General features: G+C 36.4%; 1 protein-coding gene across 4 annotated transcripts; it reads right to left on the reverse strand.

Moving 5' to 3' along the window:
• Positions 1-91: 91 nt before the first annotated feature.
• Positions 92-7,406, reverse strand: Vom2r67 (vomeronasal 2 receptor, 67). 4 transcript variants are annotated; one of them, XM_039092469.2, is made up of 6 exons: positions 7,186-7,406; positions 6,070-6,352; positions 4,894-5,697; positions 3,189-3,413; positions 2,150-2,273; positions 92-997 (listed from the first exon to the last, which is right to left on the reverse strand). In XM_039092469.2, exons 1-6 carry the CDS (start codon positions 7,404-7,406, stop codon positions 114-116), a joined length of 2,541 nt encoding a protein of 846 aa, XP_038948397.1. In that variant the 3' UTR covers positions 92-113. The 4 variants fall into 4 exon arrangements, with proteins under 4 accessions (XP_038948397.1, NP_001092955.4, XP_038948402.1 ...); NM_001099485.4 differs by having other exon boundaries at positions 114-1,000; XM_039092474.1 differs by lacking the exons at positions 2,150-2,273; positions 3,189-3,413 and having other exon boundaries at positions 980-997.
• Between the last annotated feature and the right edge of the window lie 11,999 nt (positions 7,407-19,405).

The raw sequence follows: 19,405 nt of genomic DNA on the forward strand, positions 1-19,405 counted from the left end.
TGCCCTGTGATATAAATACTATCTCTAGGTATTGCTTAAACTTTTTTATGATTAAGAAATACTTTATTAAGGCAAAGTAAAACAGTAAAACTTTGATAAAGCAATTCATCTTTTTATTTCTGAAGAACATTTAAATCTGGTCGAACTAAAAGAACATAACACTTTGGGACAAAGATACACCCTAGTAACCCAGCACTAGAAGCCAAGATAGAGAATACCTCCACAACTATCATAACCTTCCCCCTTGTGCTATGGTAGACAGGGAGGAAGGTGATCCATACACTGTAGAACACCAACATGCTGAATGTTAGGAACTTGGCTTCATTGAATCTGTCAGGAAGGTTCCTAGCCAAGAAAGCCACAGTGAAGCTCCCCAGAGCCAAGGAGCCCAAATATCCCAAGACAAAGTAGAAGGCAATGATTGAGCCTTTGTTGCAAATAATGATGACCTTACCATGTTCAGATTGTATATCTCTGTCAATAAAGGGAGGAGATGTTCCCAACCAGATTCCACAAAGAGCAAGTTGGATTAGGGTACAAATGGGAATGAGAAAGTTAGTTGCCACTTTTATCATCCTCCTTCTTATCATTCTCCCTGGAGTAGTGAGCTTGAAAGCTGTAACCACAGTTATTGTTTTGGCCAACACGGTAGAAATAGCCACTGTGAAAAATACTCCAAATGTGGTCTGCTGCAGGATGCAGGTGTCCTGGTTGGGATGTCCAATGAAGAGCAATGAGCAGAGAAAACAGAAGACTAGAGAGATGAGCAGGATGTAGCTGAGAATGCGGTTATTGGCTTTTACAATGGGAGTATCCTTGTACTTCACAAAAGTGACTAGTACTAGAATTGTGATGGCCGAGAAGGACAGGGCCATGCAGCCTAGAGCCATCCCCAGTGGATCTTCATAAGCCAGAAATGACACAGTTCTTTGGAGGCACTGTGTTTGCTCTAAGTTGGTATACGAATCATCTGGACACCTCACACACTGTTCCATATCTGCTAGCAAACAACAATAAACTCTTATAAAATATCATATTTATGTAGTTAATACTTTTTTATTTGTATTATTCAGAGGATATATAAACAAATAATTTGGTGTTGAGCATCTATTCCATTTCTTATAGCTCTAGGGACCATTAACTTAAGATTGCTTTCTATTAACCTATGCTTTGAGATGGAACAAATCATCATCACAGGGAATGGAAAAAATACTTATTAAACAAAGAAGAAAGAAAAATGTGATTAATAATATTCATAATAGGTTATCTTAGTCCTCAAACCATAAATTTGCTAAAGACAGACAAGGGTAGTGTGCAGAAATAGTTGTTGATGCCATTTGATGAAAGACATTATGTACTTTGCTTTGAGAGTTGTGCACTGTCTACCTATATATAGGCACCAGAGCGTATAATTACCCATGCAAAACTGTTCACATAAGGGAATATTGTCCTTCTTGAAGAAGTATGCCTCATAGATCTGTGCATATCCCTCTTGTTGTATAATCTCTTTTTTCCCAACTACACATTCCAAGGTTATGGATATTGAAGATTATGGCATGAAGATTATGAATATTGACATTCATCCTTTTTTCCTTAGCTAGATTGTGATTAATGATAAGCACTATCCCATCTGTTGCTGCATTCTTGAAATATTAACCCTTGTTTGAACTTTTTACAAGAAATTCTTAACCATTTAAGCCATATAAGCTATTAAAATATATTTCAGTAAAGAACATCTGTTATCCTGAGCATCTGGTATTTGTCAGGCACTAAGCTGTGTGATAGAGGGAAATATTGCAGACTGATCATGTAGTCAAGATTCTTTGTACAAAGGATCAAAGAAGAATAAACATCTGCATAGATTATGTTTAAAATTATTGTTTAAAAATTGTTACACATGCATGTCCCCCTAAACATTTTCTGCATAATATAAAATCAGTAGCCACTATATTGTGAGAGAAATGAGTTGTTTATAGAAAAAATTACAGTTTATTTGCTTGGGTCCAAAAGATGTTGATATTATTTCTTGTTAAATTCTGAAACATGGAGATTTTTGGTCTTCAGTTTCCATGTAGGCCATATCATATTTCTAGTTTAGAAAAAGAAGGTATTTGTATTCATCAGTTTTCTCCTTCATGCAAGCATGTACCTGTATCATTGGAAACCTCATTTTCTGGGCACTGGACACAATCAAAGCAGCAGTCTGCTGTTTCTTTCTGATGAATTTTTCTGAATCCAGCAGTGCATGTCATACTACACATGGAGGAGGGAACCTGAGGCAATACACACACACACACACACACACACACACACACACACACACACACGTGTGTCAGTGTAGTTCATGTATACATCATATATACAATGACCCATACGTTGATATATGTGACATTAAGTAATTTGGTTATACATATTCCTCTGATAATTTATTATTTTATATTACTTTACAGTGCACTAAAATTCACAGAATATTTACTACATTATGTAATATTATATATGTAACATGTCAGTTATAGCAATTTAAAATTTTTTCTTCTTAAACTGATTAATCCAAATGGAAGTTTTATGTGGCATCAGTTTCTCTCTCAAGATTTATACATAAAAAATAAGAACAGTGAGTTGTATGGAGAGAGAAGGTAAGATACATCAAGAAAGTGTTGTTTAAATGTATGAGAACAAAGTACGTTATATAAGACTCTCATACAATTAATGAACTTTTCCTTAAGTTTAAAAGAAAACATTGGGGGGTTGGGGATTTAGCTTAGTGGTAGAGTGCTTGCCTAGCAAGCGCAAGGCCCTGGGTTCGTTCCCCAGCTCCGGACAAAAAAAAAAAAAAAAAAAAAAAAAAAAGAAAGAAAACCTTGAATCTCCATTCTATTCCCCCTCCCTCTGCTTTTATGAGGGAGCTTCCCCGCCAATCTGCCCACTTTGGCATCACTACTCTAACATTCTATGCTAGGGCATCCAACTTGCACAATACCCCTCCTACTGATTACAGAAATAACAATCTTGTGCAGAGGAGGGGAAACAGGGAGTGGGGTAACATTTAAAATGTAATAAAATGTAATAAATAATAAAAATATATAAATTAAAAGTAGCAATTGGTCTTCATCTCATGGCTATTATTTCAGTGCCTCATATTTTAAAATTTATATATCTTGAAAAAATAATAATTGTGGCATACCTACCAATGTTCCTCCTGTGGCCCACTCCAAGTCTTCAGATATATGAAGTTGTTGATTATGTGTGAAATAAGGAAAATAGGTTCCTATTTTGACTTTTAATCCAAGGCCTTGTGGAAAATTCCAAATGATGAAAATGTCATGCTCTATACATTGATTTTCCCTGTGATTCATGTTCACCAGTTCTCCAAGAGGGTTAGTAAATACCCTTGTTTTCAGCAAGGAAGCCACCTAAATGAGATGCATCATTAGATGATTACATATGCTTATCAATGTAGGTAATGCTAAATTGAGAATGTACCATAATTTTTTAATGTCTTTCAGAAAAGACAGGTGTATGAAAGTAATCACATGTAGTAAAGTACATTATGCATCATGAATAATTAAAAATTAATATACTTCATATTAATGTTCGATTATAAAACGTGCTAGAAAAAATAATTACCAGACAACAAGTAACATGGTGTCTGTGTGTGTGTGTGTGTGTGTGTGTGTGTGTGAGTGTGTACATGTTTGTCAAAATAATATTTAAAAACTGAAGCCATATTTGTAAGAATTACGTAGAAGTCTAAAATTCTGGAAGTTGTGAAAATAAAGAATGGTAGTCGGTATTTCATGTACATACTGTATACATATATGAAATAAACATAAAGTTAATAAAATGTGCACTCTTAGTCATTTGGGTTTTTATAAATAATCACTAATTTAAATGAATAACTATTAATCAAAACACACATACTGATTCCTGAGAAACTATTCTTGAGGAAATTTTTCTATCCTTGTCATCACTTAAGGCTTTTATGATAAAACTTTTGGCTCCTATCTTAAATTTGAACTCATGTGGTAAAATGTTGAAACACATTTTCACAAAATTCACTTATATTCATAAAAATATATTCTCTCCTATTAAAAGTTATCACTGTGCATGATATATATCCATGTAAAAGATTTATTTGAGAGTTTTGCAGTGTAGAAATCTTTCTCTTTTTTCTTTTTTAAATATATTTTATTAGATATATTTCTTTACTTACATTTCAAATGTTATTCCCCTTCCCGGTTTCCTGTCCATAAGCCCCCTTTCCCCCTCCTTCCCCTCCCCAATATGGGTATTCCCCCTATACATCCCCCTTATTGCCACTCCCTCCCCTTATTCCCCTGCACTGGAGGTCCAACCTTTGCAGGACCAAGGGCTTCCCCTTCACCTGGTGCCCCAACATGGTTATTCTCTGCTACATATGCAGTTGGAGCTCTGGGTCAGTCCATGTACAGTCTTTCGGTAGTGGTTTAGTCTCTGGAAGCTCTGGTTGGTTAGCATTATTGCTTTTATGGGGTTGCAACCTCCTTCAACTCTTTCAATACTCCCTCTGATTCCCCCCAAGGGGGTCCTATTCTCAGTTTGGTGGTTTGCTGCTAGCATTGACCTCTGTAGGACATGCTCTGGATGTGTTTCCAGGAGAGATCTATATTCAGTCCCTTTCAGCATGCATTTTCTAGCTTCATGAATCTTATTCTAGTTTTGGTGGAGATTATATATATATATATATATATATATATATATATATATATATATATATATGCCACATGTGGGTCAGGCTCTGAATAGCCATTCCTTTACACTGAGGGAATAATCTCTAACAAATGTACGTGAGCTTCTCAGGGGCATGAAATATCACATTGTTATATCTAAGTATAATGAAATATATGAAACTACCTGCTGACAGTCAGTGAATACTCCTTTTGGTTCTTCCATTTTCTGAGACTCTACTTGTTGTAAAATGAGTTCATGGTAGGTGTGGGCCACAGCATACACAGCATTATACAAATTGTAACCTTCTTCACTCAGGACCATGTCAAATGTGTGCTGTGCTAACCATTCCAATGGGTTGTTGAAAGTAAAATAATCTATTTTGCTATTGTTCTTCGAGATTGAACAGTTAAAATGATTCCACCCCAGCATAGACTGCGAAATGTCTACTGGATACTTGGAAGTGTTTATTGTTTGCATAAAATTTCTAAATTCAGCAATGTCACTGTGGTGGTGTGCAAAAGTGACAGTCCCATGGAAGAAATCAAGGTTGAAATCTTTTATATTTGTGATAACATCCCATTGTGAGGTTGTGATCCAGATTCTATGAGCACCTAAGTTTCCCCATCTTCTAAAGCTGACTTCTAAAGTAGAGTTTATTTTACCATAAATGACAACAACTTTTGCTGAAGATGTCATAATTTGTTTATCATATATCTTAGCCATTGTCATGTATATCTGCATGTTTTCTGGGATCATATTAACAAAAGCTAAACAGATCCCATGCCTTTGCATTTCCTCTTTCAAATCTGAGAGAAATTGAATACCCTGATCATCATCTGAGATGGCCAGTCCTATCCAAGTCCATTTAAAATGAAGCATCAAGGATGCCATGCCATGGGACAAACACGTGTCCTTGGATGCCACCTGATGGACATAGGGAAACTGGACATGGTCATTCAGGTTAGGGTTAAATGGTCCAAAGAAAAGCTAAAGAGTGTTGAAGAAAGGATGAAATATCCACATTAGGAATATTATTGTTAGGATGTTTGGACTTATATACAAGTAATGTTACTCACCATTCATAACTTAGTTTAAGAACAGTATGATTATACTATAAATGTTATATATTTTCCTATTATATTCTAGACTCTTCTTGATAAGTCTGAATATTCAGTTTTGCCTGTTTGCCCAGTAATTTAATAGATTATTTATGTGTGTGTGTGTGTGTGTGTGTGTGTGTGTGTGTGTGTGTGTATGTGTAGCAGCATACTCAGAAATGCATGTGGTCCAAGTTTTCTTGTAGGCACATGTAAATGTAATTTAAATGTTGTTAATTCATACAGTGTCTCACATTCTTACCTTTGGAGCCTTGGAATAAATCGCCAGTTTTAAGGATGTTGTCCAAAATGGTCCTGTAAGCTGTATATCACAAGTTGACTCTACTCCACAGATAAAATTAGTAAAAGCCAAACCTTTGTTTGATTGTGAATATACTTCGTCCACAATTCCCAATGTATCTTCACACATGCCAAAAATGATGGAAAATAGCAAAGACATGTTGGATAGAAGATAAGGATTCTTGTTGATCTCATCAGTAGCGAAAAACATAACCAGAAAAAACTCATATTTTCTTGCTGGTATTCTAAAACCAAGCATAGTGATGATTAAAGGAGATGTTTGAAACATAAAATTTCAATTGCAATTAAGTTTGTAGTATAAGAAGTACATTTGTTCTTCTAGATTTTCTCTAATGTTACATTTATTCAAAAATTAAAAGAAATAGTAAACATCAATGTGATACAGATAATAAGTTTAATATGTGACTGGGTATTTGCATTACTAGACCAAAAAATATTCTGGTAAAATAATATGAAGCCTGGCAGGCTTTTTCCACATTCAGTGACAACTCCAGAATGACAGGAGGGCTTATTTAAAGAATATTTTAAAAAGCAAAATATATGTATATCCGTAAGTATGTATGCAATAATTATAGGTTGGTATCATGTATAGTAGACTTCCCTTCCACACATATATCTTAGTATATGAATTTATACACAACTTTTAGAGACCAAAATTAGATAACCTTTTTTAGAGGCCTTTGATGCATGCTCATGCAGGAATCATTGGCAGACAATGGAGGATAGGTAGTGATGCAGTCTCATCATATTGAGATTTTGGCAAAAGTGGGAATTGCAAATTCAAGGCAAATGAAGACACATATTTCACCATACGATATCCACAAAGATTCAACAGATATTTTGTTTTCCAGCTTTGTGAACTAGAGGTCAATGTAGTAAAGTTAAGCTAAACTGTGACACATTTGAAAGTATTAAAATAGTAATTGATGTTATAATTAATTTTCAGTGGTTCCTAAAGATACAGGGGGAAAAACGGGACAGAATCTTACAGGTTGTGTACAGAGCTATATATTTCCAGTTCATGACATTGAAGCAGAGAATAATGTTAATGACTTACCTAAAATTAATAAAATTAAGAAGTTTATTATAAAAATTTTCTTCAATACGTCCCTTGAATGTAAAAAGGATAAAACCACAGTCATTTTGCAAATCTCCATCATTATCTTCACTATTTTTTATCCTCCAAAAGCAATTGGGTTCAGTCAATTGTGTTCTGCACAAGATGACAGAAAACTTCAGGAACAAAAAGGCAACAGTGAAAGCACACAGCTTCTTCATGTCTGCTAGGATCCAGCATGGACCAGTTGTGAAACCTCTTTCTTATGAAGACAAACATAACACACACGTTTATACTTATGTGTATATTTTAAGGCTTTTGCTGTCTGGAGATCCACTTAATTATATTCATCAGTTCCTTTCCACTCATCCTATGTTCTGCTCCCTGGATACAATTGGAAAATTCTGGCCTCAAGCTCTACATCTGAGGTCTGAAAACTTTTGATCAAAGCATTTCCAAAAACATGTTTTGAAGATCATGTTCTCCATCTACAACTGCCATGATTTCATTCATATCTGTGACATAAATCTTCTAAGGGACAATCTTCTTTTGAACAACTTGAACCAGACCATGTGTAAACAGCCATATGTATGAACCCAATAGATTTCAACAGAACTTTCATAGTAAGACTAGAGTTAAGAAGGTATAAATGTTCCATATTATTCAGACTTTGAGTTGAATCATGGGACATTTTATCTTCCACTTTCTATTGAAGGGAAGGGCAGTCTCACATGCAACATTGAGCCAGGAGTTGAACATTTTCTCTGTTCATATACTATTGTATGAAAGTCATGTTTATAAAATCTCCTCAAAATTCCTATGACTCCTGTTATTTGGAGAAGGTGTCATTATGCTAAATCCAATAATGCCTGGAATTATACAGATTCAAAACCCATCCTGTCCAATATTTGTTCCGGTGCAGACCTTTAATGAGTTATAATGCTGGTCTACTGACTGATAATCAGTCCTTGGCAGTCAATGCCATTTGAAAAAAACATTTTCTTGGTTGATGTTTGTTCATACCTCATTAAGCTGAATGAGAACAATTTCATATGTTTTATTTAAAGAATGAAAGAATTTATGTATCATTTATGAGAGAGTTCTATTGCTAATGTTAGTATATATGTTACATTATTTTTATTTATGTCTAGTTGGTATTTGTTTTGATAGAGTACTGTCTTGGATTACATTGCAACAACACAGATGTATGTCTGATTTGTTAATTTATGTAACTTGTTTAGATTACAATGAGTGACACAGATGGAGCATTGAATGTGATTTGTAATTTTTTGAACTACCTTATTCTTATGTCCATAAGGGCGACACTGAATTCTATTCCACTTGAAATAAAGTGGAATCTTTACTCAATTTTCAGGATAATTGATACTTTCCTGGCTTATAATAAAATCTTGCTATGGAGTTTATTGAACTTTCATACTTACCATGAGTAAGAATTTGTTCCATACTTTGGTTAAATTATGTCTTTTCCAGTGTAAGTATTTTTTTCAGTACTTATTCACCCAATTTAAATGGGTAAATTGGGTGACCTAATGTGATTTTCTATCCTTTTTTATAGTCTATGGTAATTCCATGTCAAATGATTTGGGAACATGCATGGAGGCTGACTCTTCACTCTGTTGTAACTGCAATTGAAATGCCATCCTGAGCTGTGGCACTCTTTTGGAAGTTATTTGGTGCTCATATGCATTGGACTGAGCTCCATACTGTACTCATTATGTCAAGTATGGAGGTGAAACATGCAGATCCTTCAGTAATAGTCGAATTTGCTTTTATCATGTTTGAGAGGTGAGGCTCCACATTGTTTTCTACAGAAACAATCCCTATGTTATTCGGAGCACAAGTAGTACTTCAGAAATCTCTTTCTCTTTTTGCCTAAATCTCATGTTATTGGCTTGATAGGATGAAAAGAATGTACATCACACACTACACTGTCCTTCCTAATTATCAAGGAAATCTTTTATTCATTTGTTTCCTTTAAGTTATCTGTTGGATGGCCATCTTAATATTTGCACAATAATATTTGATGGGTATATAAAATAAAATTGTGCTTCTATGTTTAACAGAGAATATTCCATTGTCTCCTTCTAGTGTGTTGTATTTTATTTCTTGTGGAATTATATATCTGATTCCTTGTTATGCTATGTGGAATATGTGATAGCCTCCATTCCCTTTCATTTCGTAGAATAATATTAGAAGCATTGGTGTTGTGCTTTCATTAAATGTTTTATATCATTCATTAGAAAAACGTTCTTTTGCTGCTTGTTGCCCATTAATCATATGATGATTTTTGTTTCTTCAATCACTTGAAACTTAGTTTGATACACTACTGAGGTAAGAGTTAGTCAAACATTGAAGCAGTTAGGAGTATCTGAACTCAACACTCTCCATGGAGGGAAAGGCTTCTTTTGTGACCAAAATATGCAATAACCAAGATCTGAAGCAGAGATATTTGCAATGCACTGTGATGTCCATTGTACACCCATGCACCAATAAATATAACTTCAGTATCTTCATTACAATGGAAGAGCATCTCAGTCAATTATAATTACCCTGATTTATGTAGGAAATAAACATTCCAGATAATTTATTGAAACAAAATCTAACTAGTTATTACTTGATTATAAATAGGATTTTTCACACAATTCATCATAACTGACATGACATATTACTTCTGTAACACTAAAAGTACATAGATAGGCAGAGTGCTGATGCTGATTTTTCCAAGTTGTCCCATTAAAACCTTTAAACCAAAAAACTCAGCTTGCAATAACGAGTCCTATATACACTTCCAAGCATCATTGTCCCATATCTTGAACCATAATGATATGGAATACCAAGAAAAGAATGCCAATATGCTATATAAAGTTTACACATGAATGGCCTATACTATCTGAACTTATAAAGATGGATGTTTCTCACACTCCTGACAGCCTACATTTCTAACAGGAGGTCTTCTATAACTGGGAATATAGTTGGGAATCTATGACTAATATGGATATCATATGAGAAACCCACAGTGTCCATCCAGCACATGTGGGATCAATCTAACCTGATCTTTCTGAGCCCCATTGTCCTGCCGCTCTGCATCTCCACCTGAAACTATTGCAGATTAATATACATGTCCTGTATCCCAAAGCCAATATGGCCCCCAGGAGGTCTGATTTTACCTGGGACACAGAAAATAGAGACACAGGAGGCTTGCACTAAGAAGGGACACTGGAGGCATACCTTAACCAGAGACAGCAATGGTTGACTCCCAGGAAGCCTTCTCAACTCCTGGTCAAACAGTTCTACCTGTCTCCAAAGAGGCCTGCTACAGTATGAGACATGCAGGCCAGTTAACACCAGAGAGGAATAGATGGTAAAAGACAAGGTGAAGGTGAACATAAGCTGCAGAACCCAATATAATTTGGTATTATCAGAACCCAGATCTCCTATTCTGGATACCAAAACACACCTGAAGAGCAAGATTCTTACCTAAACTGGCATTTCATGAGGATGACTGAGGCCTTTGAGAAAGCAACAAACAGACAGGAAGAAGCTCCTAGGGAGAAGTAAATCACATGAAACAACAGAGGAAAATACAAATTAAAATATGATGGAATGGAATAAAACAGACCAAGTCCAAAAACTGGAAATAGAAACAGTAAAGAAATCATGAAACTGTTCTGCACCTTCATCAGACTCCAGACACATACAGTTAAGCTTCCTTTGTCAAGCACATCTTCCCCGCTCTCTAAGCCCTCTCTATCAAACCCAGTTCCACTTAGCATCCTGCTAGCCCAGGAAGATCTCCACTCTCCTGCCACCTTTACACTTATCTTCATCTGATCTAAGGCTCTAGAAACATACAGAACTGGAGGTCTGGAAACAGACAGCTCAAGGATAACAATCAAATCCCTACCATACTAGGACCAACAAGGTCCACCTCCCTCCCAATACTCACTACAATAAGAACATATAAAACCATCCAAATGGCTTGACCCTTGAAAGAACACAATGAACAAAAGGCAAGGTCATGTGACAACTGCAAAGAAAACTTACTCCAATATAGCAAGTTTTATACTCCAAAACTATAGAAAAATTACCTTATTCCAATCTTATGAAGATGATAGAGTCCTTTAAATAGGAAATGAATAAATATCTTAAAGAAATACAGGAAAATACAAACAGATAGAGATCTAGAGATCTTTAAAGGGGAAACACATAAATCTTATATATATCCCACAGTTAAACAGGTGAAGAAAGTGAATAATACTCTGCAGGACCTGAAAGTGGAAATCCTGGAGATTGAAAAACCTAAGGAATAGAACTGGAAAACCAGAAACAACCATCACCAACAGAATAGAGTAAATCGAATAGAGAATCTCATGTGTGTACAGTATAAGAGAAGAAATTGATTGTCTCATTAAAGAAAATGGTAAATGTAAAAAATTCCTGACCTAAACCATAAAACCTATTCGATAAAACCTGGGATACCCCGAAAAGCCATAATCCAAGAATAACAGAAATAGAAGACTGTGAAAAGTCCCAGTTCCAAGTCTCAGATAATATTCTCAACAAAATTGTAGATGAAAATTCTCTTAACCTAAAGAAAGAGAAGCCTATCAAAATAAAAGAAGCTTATAGAACACCAACTACAATGAACCAAAAAGAAAAATTTCAGTGCATATAATAATAAAAATACAAAATCTACAGAACCAAGAAAGGGTGTTAAAAGCAGCGAGGGGAAATGACCATAAAACCTGTGATAGTTGTGATAGGCAAGTTTATCAGAATTTCACCTATCTGCACAACAAATACTCTAAAAGCTAGAAGAGCCTGGTCAAATATCATTAATGACTTTCAATATCAATGGACTCATTTCCCTGTTTCTCTGGAAGAACCCCTCAATCCCATTCTCTATCCCTCTGCTTCTATTAGAGTCCTCCCCCACACATTCACCCACCCACAACTGCCTCCCTGCCCTGGCATTCCCCTACACTTGGGCATCATGCTTTCCCATGATCAAGGGTCTCTTTTCCCAGTGATGTCCAATGAGTCTCTCTGATATGTATGCGGATAGAGCCATGGGTCCTTTGATGTGTACTCTTAGGTTGGTGGTTTAGTGTGTGAGAACTCTGTGCATTCTGGTTGGTTGATATTTTTGTTAATTTGAAGACAAAGTGTGGAACAGACACTGGGGGAAAGATCATCCAGAGACTGCCCCACCTGGGGATGCATCTCATATACAGACAGAAAACCCATATACTATGGCAGATGCCAAGAACTATTTGCTGACAGGAACGTGATATTGCTGTCTCCTGAGAGGTTCTTCCAGACTCTGAAAAATGCAGAGGCATATGATTGCAGCCAATGTTTGGACTGAGCATGGGGTCCCCAAAGAAGGAGTTAGAGAAAGGACTGAAGGAGCTGAAAGGTTTGCAATTGGAATAGCAGTTTTTAATATGCAATAACATAAACTTTCAACAAAAATCAATCAAAAGAGACAGCCACTCCTCTGGACAGTACCACCACCAGGGGCATATAGGTTTGACTGCTCCCAGTCTGTCTCTAGAAGATCTGAAATAATCAGGGTCACAATAAATTTATCTTAACCATTAAAACAGGAGGAATGTCTTATCCAGGTATACAGGAAGACTGCCGTAACCAGTCACACGGCAGTCCTTCCATAACCAGGGATACAGGAGGGCTCCCCTAAACAAAGGCAGCCCTACAGCCTCTCAGGAAGTTGTGTCTAACCTGGGTCATACAGCTCCACCAGCCTCCAGGGAGGCAGGCTCCAGTCATATACACCCAGGCTAGTTAACACTAGCAATAACTAGATGGCAAGGGGCAAATGCAAGAACATAAGCATTAGGAGCCAATGTAATTTGGCACAATCAGAATCCAGTTCTCCCACCAAAGCAATCCCTGGATACTCTAACATCTGAAAATAAATTTTCTGACATAAAATACCATCTTCTGTAGATGATAGATAACTTTAAGGAGGATATCAATAACTCCTGTAAAGAAATACAGGGAAGCACAGGCAAACAGTTAGAAACACTTAAAGAGGAAACAAATGAATCCCAAAAAGAAATACAGAAACACACACACACACACACACACACACACACACACACACACACACACACACACACACGTTAAGGAATAAAACAAAAATGTACAAGACCTAAAAATGAAAATAGAATCAATAAAGAAATCACCAATGGAGCCAAATCTGTAGATGAAAATCCTATTAAAGAGATCAGGAGCTACAGATGCACGCATCACCAACAGAACACAAGAGATAGAACAGAAACACTTAGGTATAGAAGACACCATTGAAGATGTTGGCACATCCATCAAAGAAAATACAAAGTGTAAAAAGCTCCTAGCCCAAAACCTCCATGAAATTCAGGAGACAATGGAAAGACCAAACATAAGAATAATAGGAGTAAAAAAGGATAATAAAAATAGAAGTCTGTGAAGATTCCATGTTCAAAGGGACAGAATAAAGATCTTCAACAAAATCATAGAACACTTCCCTAACCTAAAGAAAGAGATGACCATAAATGTACAAGAGGTCTATAGAACTCGAAATAGATTGGACCAGAAAAGAAAATTCTTTGGTCACAAAATAATCAATGCACAGAACAAAGAAAATTAAAAGCAGTAAACCTATTGTGATCCTGATGGGACAAGTAATATATGATAGCAGACCTATTAGAATTACATCAGACTTCTCAACAGACATCCTAAAAGCCATAAAATCCTGGATACATGTCATTCAGACACTGGGAGAACACAAATGTCAGCTCAGACTAATATACACTGTTTCAATAACCATTGGTGGAGATACCAAGATAATTCTAAAACGAAACCAAATTTAAACAACATATTTTTACTAATCTAGTCCTACAGCGAGTACAAGAAGGAAGCCTCCAACACAAAGAGTTTACTCACTCAAGAAAACACAAGAAATCAACATACACACACCCACACCCCCCCCACAGAATATCACTTCCAAGAAAATGCAACTAAAAATCATTGGTCTCTAAACTATCTCAACATTAACAAAAGCGGTTCACCAATGAAAAGACAGTCTAACAGATTGGACATGCAAACAGGATCCATCATTTCGCTTGATACAAGAATCATACCTCAGCACCAAATCAGACACTACCTCAGCATAAAAGGTTGGAAATTTTTTTCTAACCAAGTTGTCCTGAGAAATAAGATGGAATCATGATTTTAATATATGATAAAAGAGACTTTTAACAAAATGTAATCCAAAGAGATAATAAAGGACACTTCACACTCATCAAATGAAAAATCAACCTAGATGAAGTCTCAATTCTGAACATCTATGACCCTAGTTCAAGGTACCCACATTAGTAAAGGAAACTTTACTAAATCTCAAAATCAAAATTGAACCTTACACTAGTGGGAGAGAAAAAAAAAAACCCCTCACCAATAAAGAGTTCATTGAAACAGAAATTAAACAGAAACAAAGTGAAACGAACAGAAGTTATGAACCAAATGGATTTAACAGATATCTACAGAAAATTTCACCCTACTACAGAAGAATATACCTTCTTCTCAGCACTTCACAACCCTTCTGAAAACTTGACTATATAATCAGGTGGAAAATAAGCCTTGACAGATACAAAAAGATTGAAATCATTCAGTGCAGTCTATGAGACCAGCACAGATGAATGCTGGACTAACCGAAAGTCCACATACTCATGGAAACTGAACAACTCTCTGTTCAAGATATTTTGGTCAGGGACCAAATAAAGAAATAAAGAAAGTAAAAAACCTTTCTAGAATTCAATGAAAGTGAAAGCACAGCATTCCCACAATATGGGACACATGAAAAGCAATAATAAGTAGAAAACTCATAGCAGTAAGTGCCTTCATAATGAAATTGGAGAGATCCTATATTAACAGTTTCACAGCACACTTGAAACCTCTACAAAAAAAGAAGCAGACACATCCAAGAGGAAGAGATAGCTGGAATTAGCCAAACTATGGGCTAAAATCAATTAATTAGATGAAAAGAAGAAGATACAACGAATAAAATAAATGAAGAGCTGGTACTTTGTGAAAATCAGCAAGAGAGATAAACCTCTAGCCAAAATAACTAAAGGGCAGAAAGAATGTATCTAAATTAAAAAGAAAAAGAAAAAGAAATGAAATGAGAGACACAACAAGAGAAACTGAAGAAATTCAAAAAATCATTATATCTTAGCAATGCTCAACAAAACTGGAAAATCTAGATGAAATGGATGACTTTACAGTCACATACAATGTACTGAAGTTAAATCGAGGTCACGTGAACTATGTATACCATCCTATTACCCCTAAGGAAATAGGTGCAGTGATTGTAACCCTCTCAGTTTGGCCTCCGAAGGCCAAATGTTTTTAATTTAGAAATGTACCAGGAGGATCTAATATCAATGCTTCTCAAACTATTATACAAAATAGAAACAGAAGGAACAGTAGCTAAGATATTCTATAAAACTGCAGTTACCCTCATACCTTAACCAAATAAAGATCCAAGAAAGAAAGGGAACTTCAGTCCAATTTCACTTACAAATGGAAAGATACTCAATATACTTCTCAAAAACTGTATGTAAGAATATATCAAAACTATCATTTCCCACAATAAAATAGGCTTTATAGCAGGAATGCAAGGATGGTTCAATATACTAAAATCCATTACCTTAACTTACTATATAAACAAACACAATGAAAAATGTCACCTGATCATCATATTAGATGTTTAAAAGCCATTGACAGGTACAACACCACTTCATGTTAATAGTCTTGTATAGCAGGAACATCAAGGCTGCCTCTATGTAAATGCTGGTGGCCATGCAGCTTCAAAAGCATATACTTCAGGAGGACCTAATTGCGGACTGCCTGTGACACCAGCATTCCTGCAGGAGGACCTAATTTAGGACTACCTGAGAAAGCAAGGATTGCTGGTACAAATAATGCCAGCCAATCAGGAATTGCTGTTTAGAATTGATACTTTCTTAGAATCAATGGGACATGGGTGGAGGATATTGAAGGAACTTTCCGCAGTGCTCAGATGAAATTACTGCAGCATTCTCATCTGCTCTTGGAGACTTTGTTTTTGGCTCTGCACCAAGTATCCCCTGATCCTCAAGGGCAGGTAGGGTCAGGTGGAGAGCTGTTCAGGGTGCAGGCATAATCTCCAACTTCATTTTGTGAGTGCTTGTAGACTTCCTAGTTGTCTTTTGAGAGGCTCTGCCAGAGCTTTATCATTATAGATGCAGATGCTTGTTCCCAATGACCAGATATAGCACAGAGATTGCAATGGAGGTGATAGGGGAAGGACTGAAGGAACTGAAGGCATTTGCAAATCCATAAGAAGAACAATATCACCCAACCTGACACCCCAGACCTCCCGAGGACTAAACCACCAACAAAGGAATAAACATGGAGGGACCCATGGCTCCAGCTGCATATGTAGAAGAGCATGGACTTATCTGGCATCAATAGAAAGGTAGGGCCTTGGTCCACTTAATTCTTGATATCCCAGCTTAGCAGAATGCAGTGTGCTGAGCCAAGAGTGGGTGGATGGATGGGGGAGCACCCTCATAGAAGCAGGTGGCATAGAGGGTCTTTGGAAGGGAATCTTGCAAGGGGGATAACAATTAAATTGTTAATAAGTAAAATAACCAATATAAAATTAAAATGAAATAATATGTGTAATAAAATATAAAATTAAATTAGGTATACAAAATATTTTGTGTATGAATACTAAAATAGTATTATTCAAAATATTTGTGTTACTTAGGTCGATAGTAATCATCCAAGATCCACAGACACGCTAATGTGAATTTCGGTATCATGTAGTCTCCTACATGTACTGTATTTCTAGTCATTGTTTAGGGGAATTCAAAATACTCTGAAAACTGTGTTCTGGCCATTCATTTTAGTTGCCTCCCAGAACCTATGCCCTTTTATTGAATGCACCCTACACTTCAGCCTCAGGATATAGAAGTAATGAGTTGAAAGTGACCAGAAAGTTTCATTTTTGTGGAAAATCATTCAGCTTAACTGAAGCGGTTATAAAATTTTCCATGAGTGAAATCAAATCCAAGCCCTACCCAGTTGTAAAACTGGTGGACCACCACAAAGCCTAGAAAGAATACATGTATTATACTAGAGCTGTGACAAGTTTAACTTTGGGAAAACCAACACCTGTCTAATTGTCCTTAAGGCACTCAACAGAAATAAAATGAGTTTGACTCTAAATTCAACAAGTAATCTTAACTCTTTATGTCTTAGAGCCTAAAGGAGAACCAAATCATGCTATTTCTGTAAACAAGACTAATTCTTAATGCCTATCCTTAATAAAAAATAAGCATAGTACTGCTTACTAAGAACACAAGTTATTTTTAATTGACTTGTTAAAAATAAGAAAAATTTTAATTTTCGGCATTGCAGAAAATCTCTACTTGTTAACATGAAGGGATCTAACTATGGGGCGTCCAACCGCATGTGATATATACACAAATTTACTCTCCCCCTGCAGCTCAGAAAACATCATTTGAAGGTACTCAAAATCTGGAGCTGTAGGGGTCCTGCTGAGGGCAGTGTCTTCTGTGTAAGAGTGGAGCTGCACCTTGATATCATAACAAGTGAATTACCTGAGTAAGACATACAAAATGACATTACCAGTTGGCATGCCATAGGAAGGGGGAAATTTTCACACAACCACACACCTAAGTGGAAAATGAATGCATTCAACTGATGCTGAGACACGGAGTTTCAGTCTTCTATGTTATATGACACCCTCATGGATCATGGGCATCAGGAATACATGTGTTTCACATACATCTATGAGACTAACCATTAATTGGATAAGCATTAATCAATCAATCAATAAACAAATCAATCAATTCTAAAAAATGACCTATACAATATTCTGAACTGTAGGATTTTAACCACTCTGTTCTCCATGATAGTCCTGTCAGTACCAACTACATAGCTAAAGATCGCTTCAAAGATGTACTTAGGAGAAATCTAATTAATTTTCAACAGGATATTCTATGTATTTATATTTCTTTTTTTTCATTTCAAATGTTATCTCATTTCCTCCCTTTTCTATCCCCCTCCCCCCTCCACATTCTTCCATGAAGATTCTCCCATTCCCACCCACCCACTCCCAGTTCAATGCCCTGGCATTACCCTATATAGGGGAAATGAGCCTTCACAGGTCCAAGGGCTTTTCCTCCTATTGATGCTAGATATTGCCATCCTCTGCTACAGATGTGGCTGGAGTCATGGGTCCCTCCATGTACTCATTGTTTGGTGGTTTAGTCCCTGGGAACTATGGGCGGGGATCTGGTCGGTTAATATTGCTGTTCTTCCTATGGGGTTGAAAATCCCTTCACGCCTTCGGTTCTTTCTTTAACACTTCAATTGTGATCTGTGTGCTCAGTCTGATGGTTAGCTTCAAGTATTATCTCTATTGGTAAGGCTGTGATAGAGTCTGTCAGAAGACGTCAGCAATAGTGACTGGGTTTGGTGGCTGCATATGGGATGGATTCATAGGTAGGGAAGTCTCTTGATGACCTTTTCTTCAGTCCCGGCTCCACTCTTTGTTCCTGTATTTCTTCCTGTGAGTATTTTGTTTTCTCTGCAAAGAAAGACTGAAGCATCCATATTTTGGTCTCCTTCATCCTGAGCTTCATATAGTTTGTGAATTCTTTCTTTGGTATTCAGAGCTTTTGGGCTAATATCCACTTATCAATGAGTGCTACATTCTGTGTTCTTTTTTTTTAATTTTTTTTTTGTGGTTTGAATATACTGGCCAGGGAGTGACACTATTTGGAGGTGTGGCCTTGTTAGAGTAAGTGTGTTACTGTGGAACATCTGTGTTCTTTTGTGACTGAGTTACCTCACTCAGGACGTTATTTTCTAGTTCCACCCACTTTCTTAAATATTTTTGTAGCATTGGTTTTTTTTTTTTTGTTTTTTTTTTTTTTTGTGATTCTAGCAATTCTTATTTTTTTACTTTTCTTTCTCTCTCTCTCTCTCTCTTTTTTTTTTATTAACTTGAGTATTTCTTATATACATTTCGAGTGTTATTCCCTTTCCCGGTTTCCGGGCAAACATCCCCCTCCCCCCTCCCCTTCCTTATGGGTGTTCCCCTCCCAACCCTCCCCCCATTGCC

The sequence above is a fragment of the Rattus norvegicus genome, chromosome 14, assembly GCF_036323735.1.
Source record: "Rattus norvegicus strain BN/NHsdMcwi chromosome 14, GRCr8, whole genome shotgun sequence".
Lineage (NCBI taxonomy): Eukaryota > Metazoa > Chordata > Mammalia > Rodentia > Muridae > Rattus > Rattus norvegicus.

What these genes read in the sequence shown, in the direction of transcription:
- Vom2r67 (NM_001099485.4), bottom strand. Translation starts at nt 7,406, where the DNA reads ATGAAGAAGCTGTGTGCTTTCACTGTTGCCTTTTTGTTCCTGAAGTTT. An exon ending in CTTAATTTTATTAATTTTAG is followed by an intron (nt 6,353 to 7,185) that starts GTAAGTCATTAA and finishes GCTTGGTTTTAG; the next exon opens with AATACCAGCAAGAAAATATG. An exon ending in TATTCACTGACTGTCAGCAG is followed by an intron (nt 3,414 to 4,893) that starts GTAGTTTCATAT and finishes CATCTCATTTAG; the next exon opens with GTGGCTTCCTTGCTGAAAAC.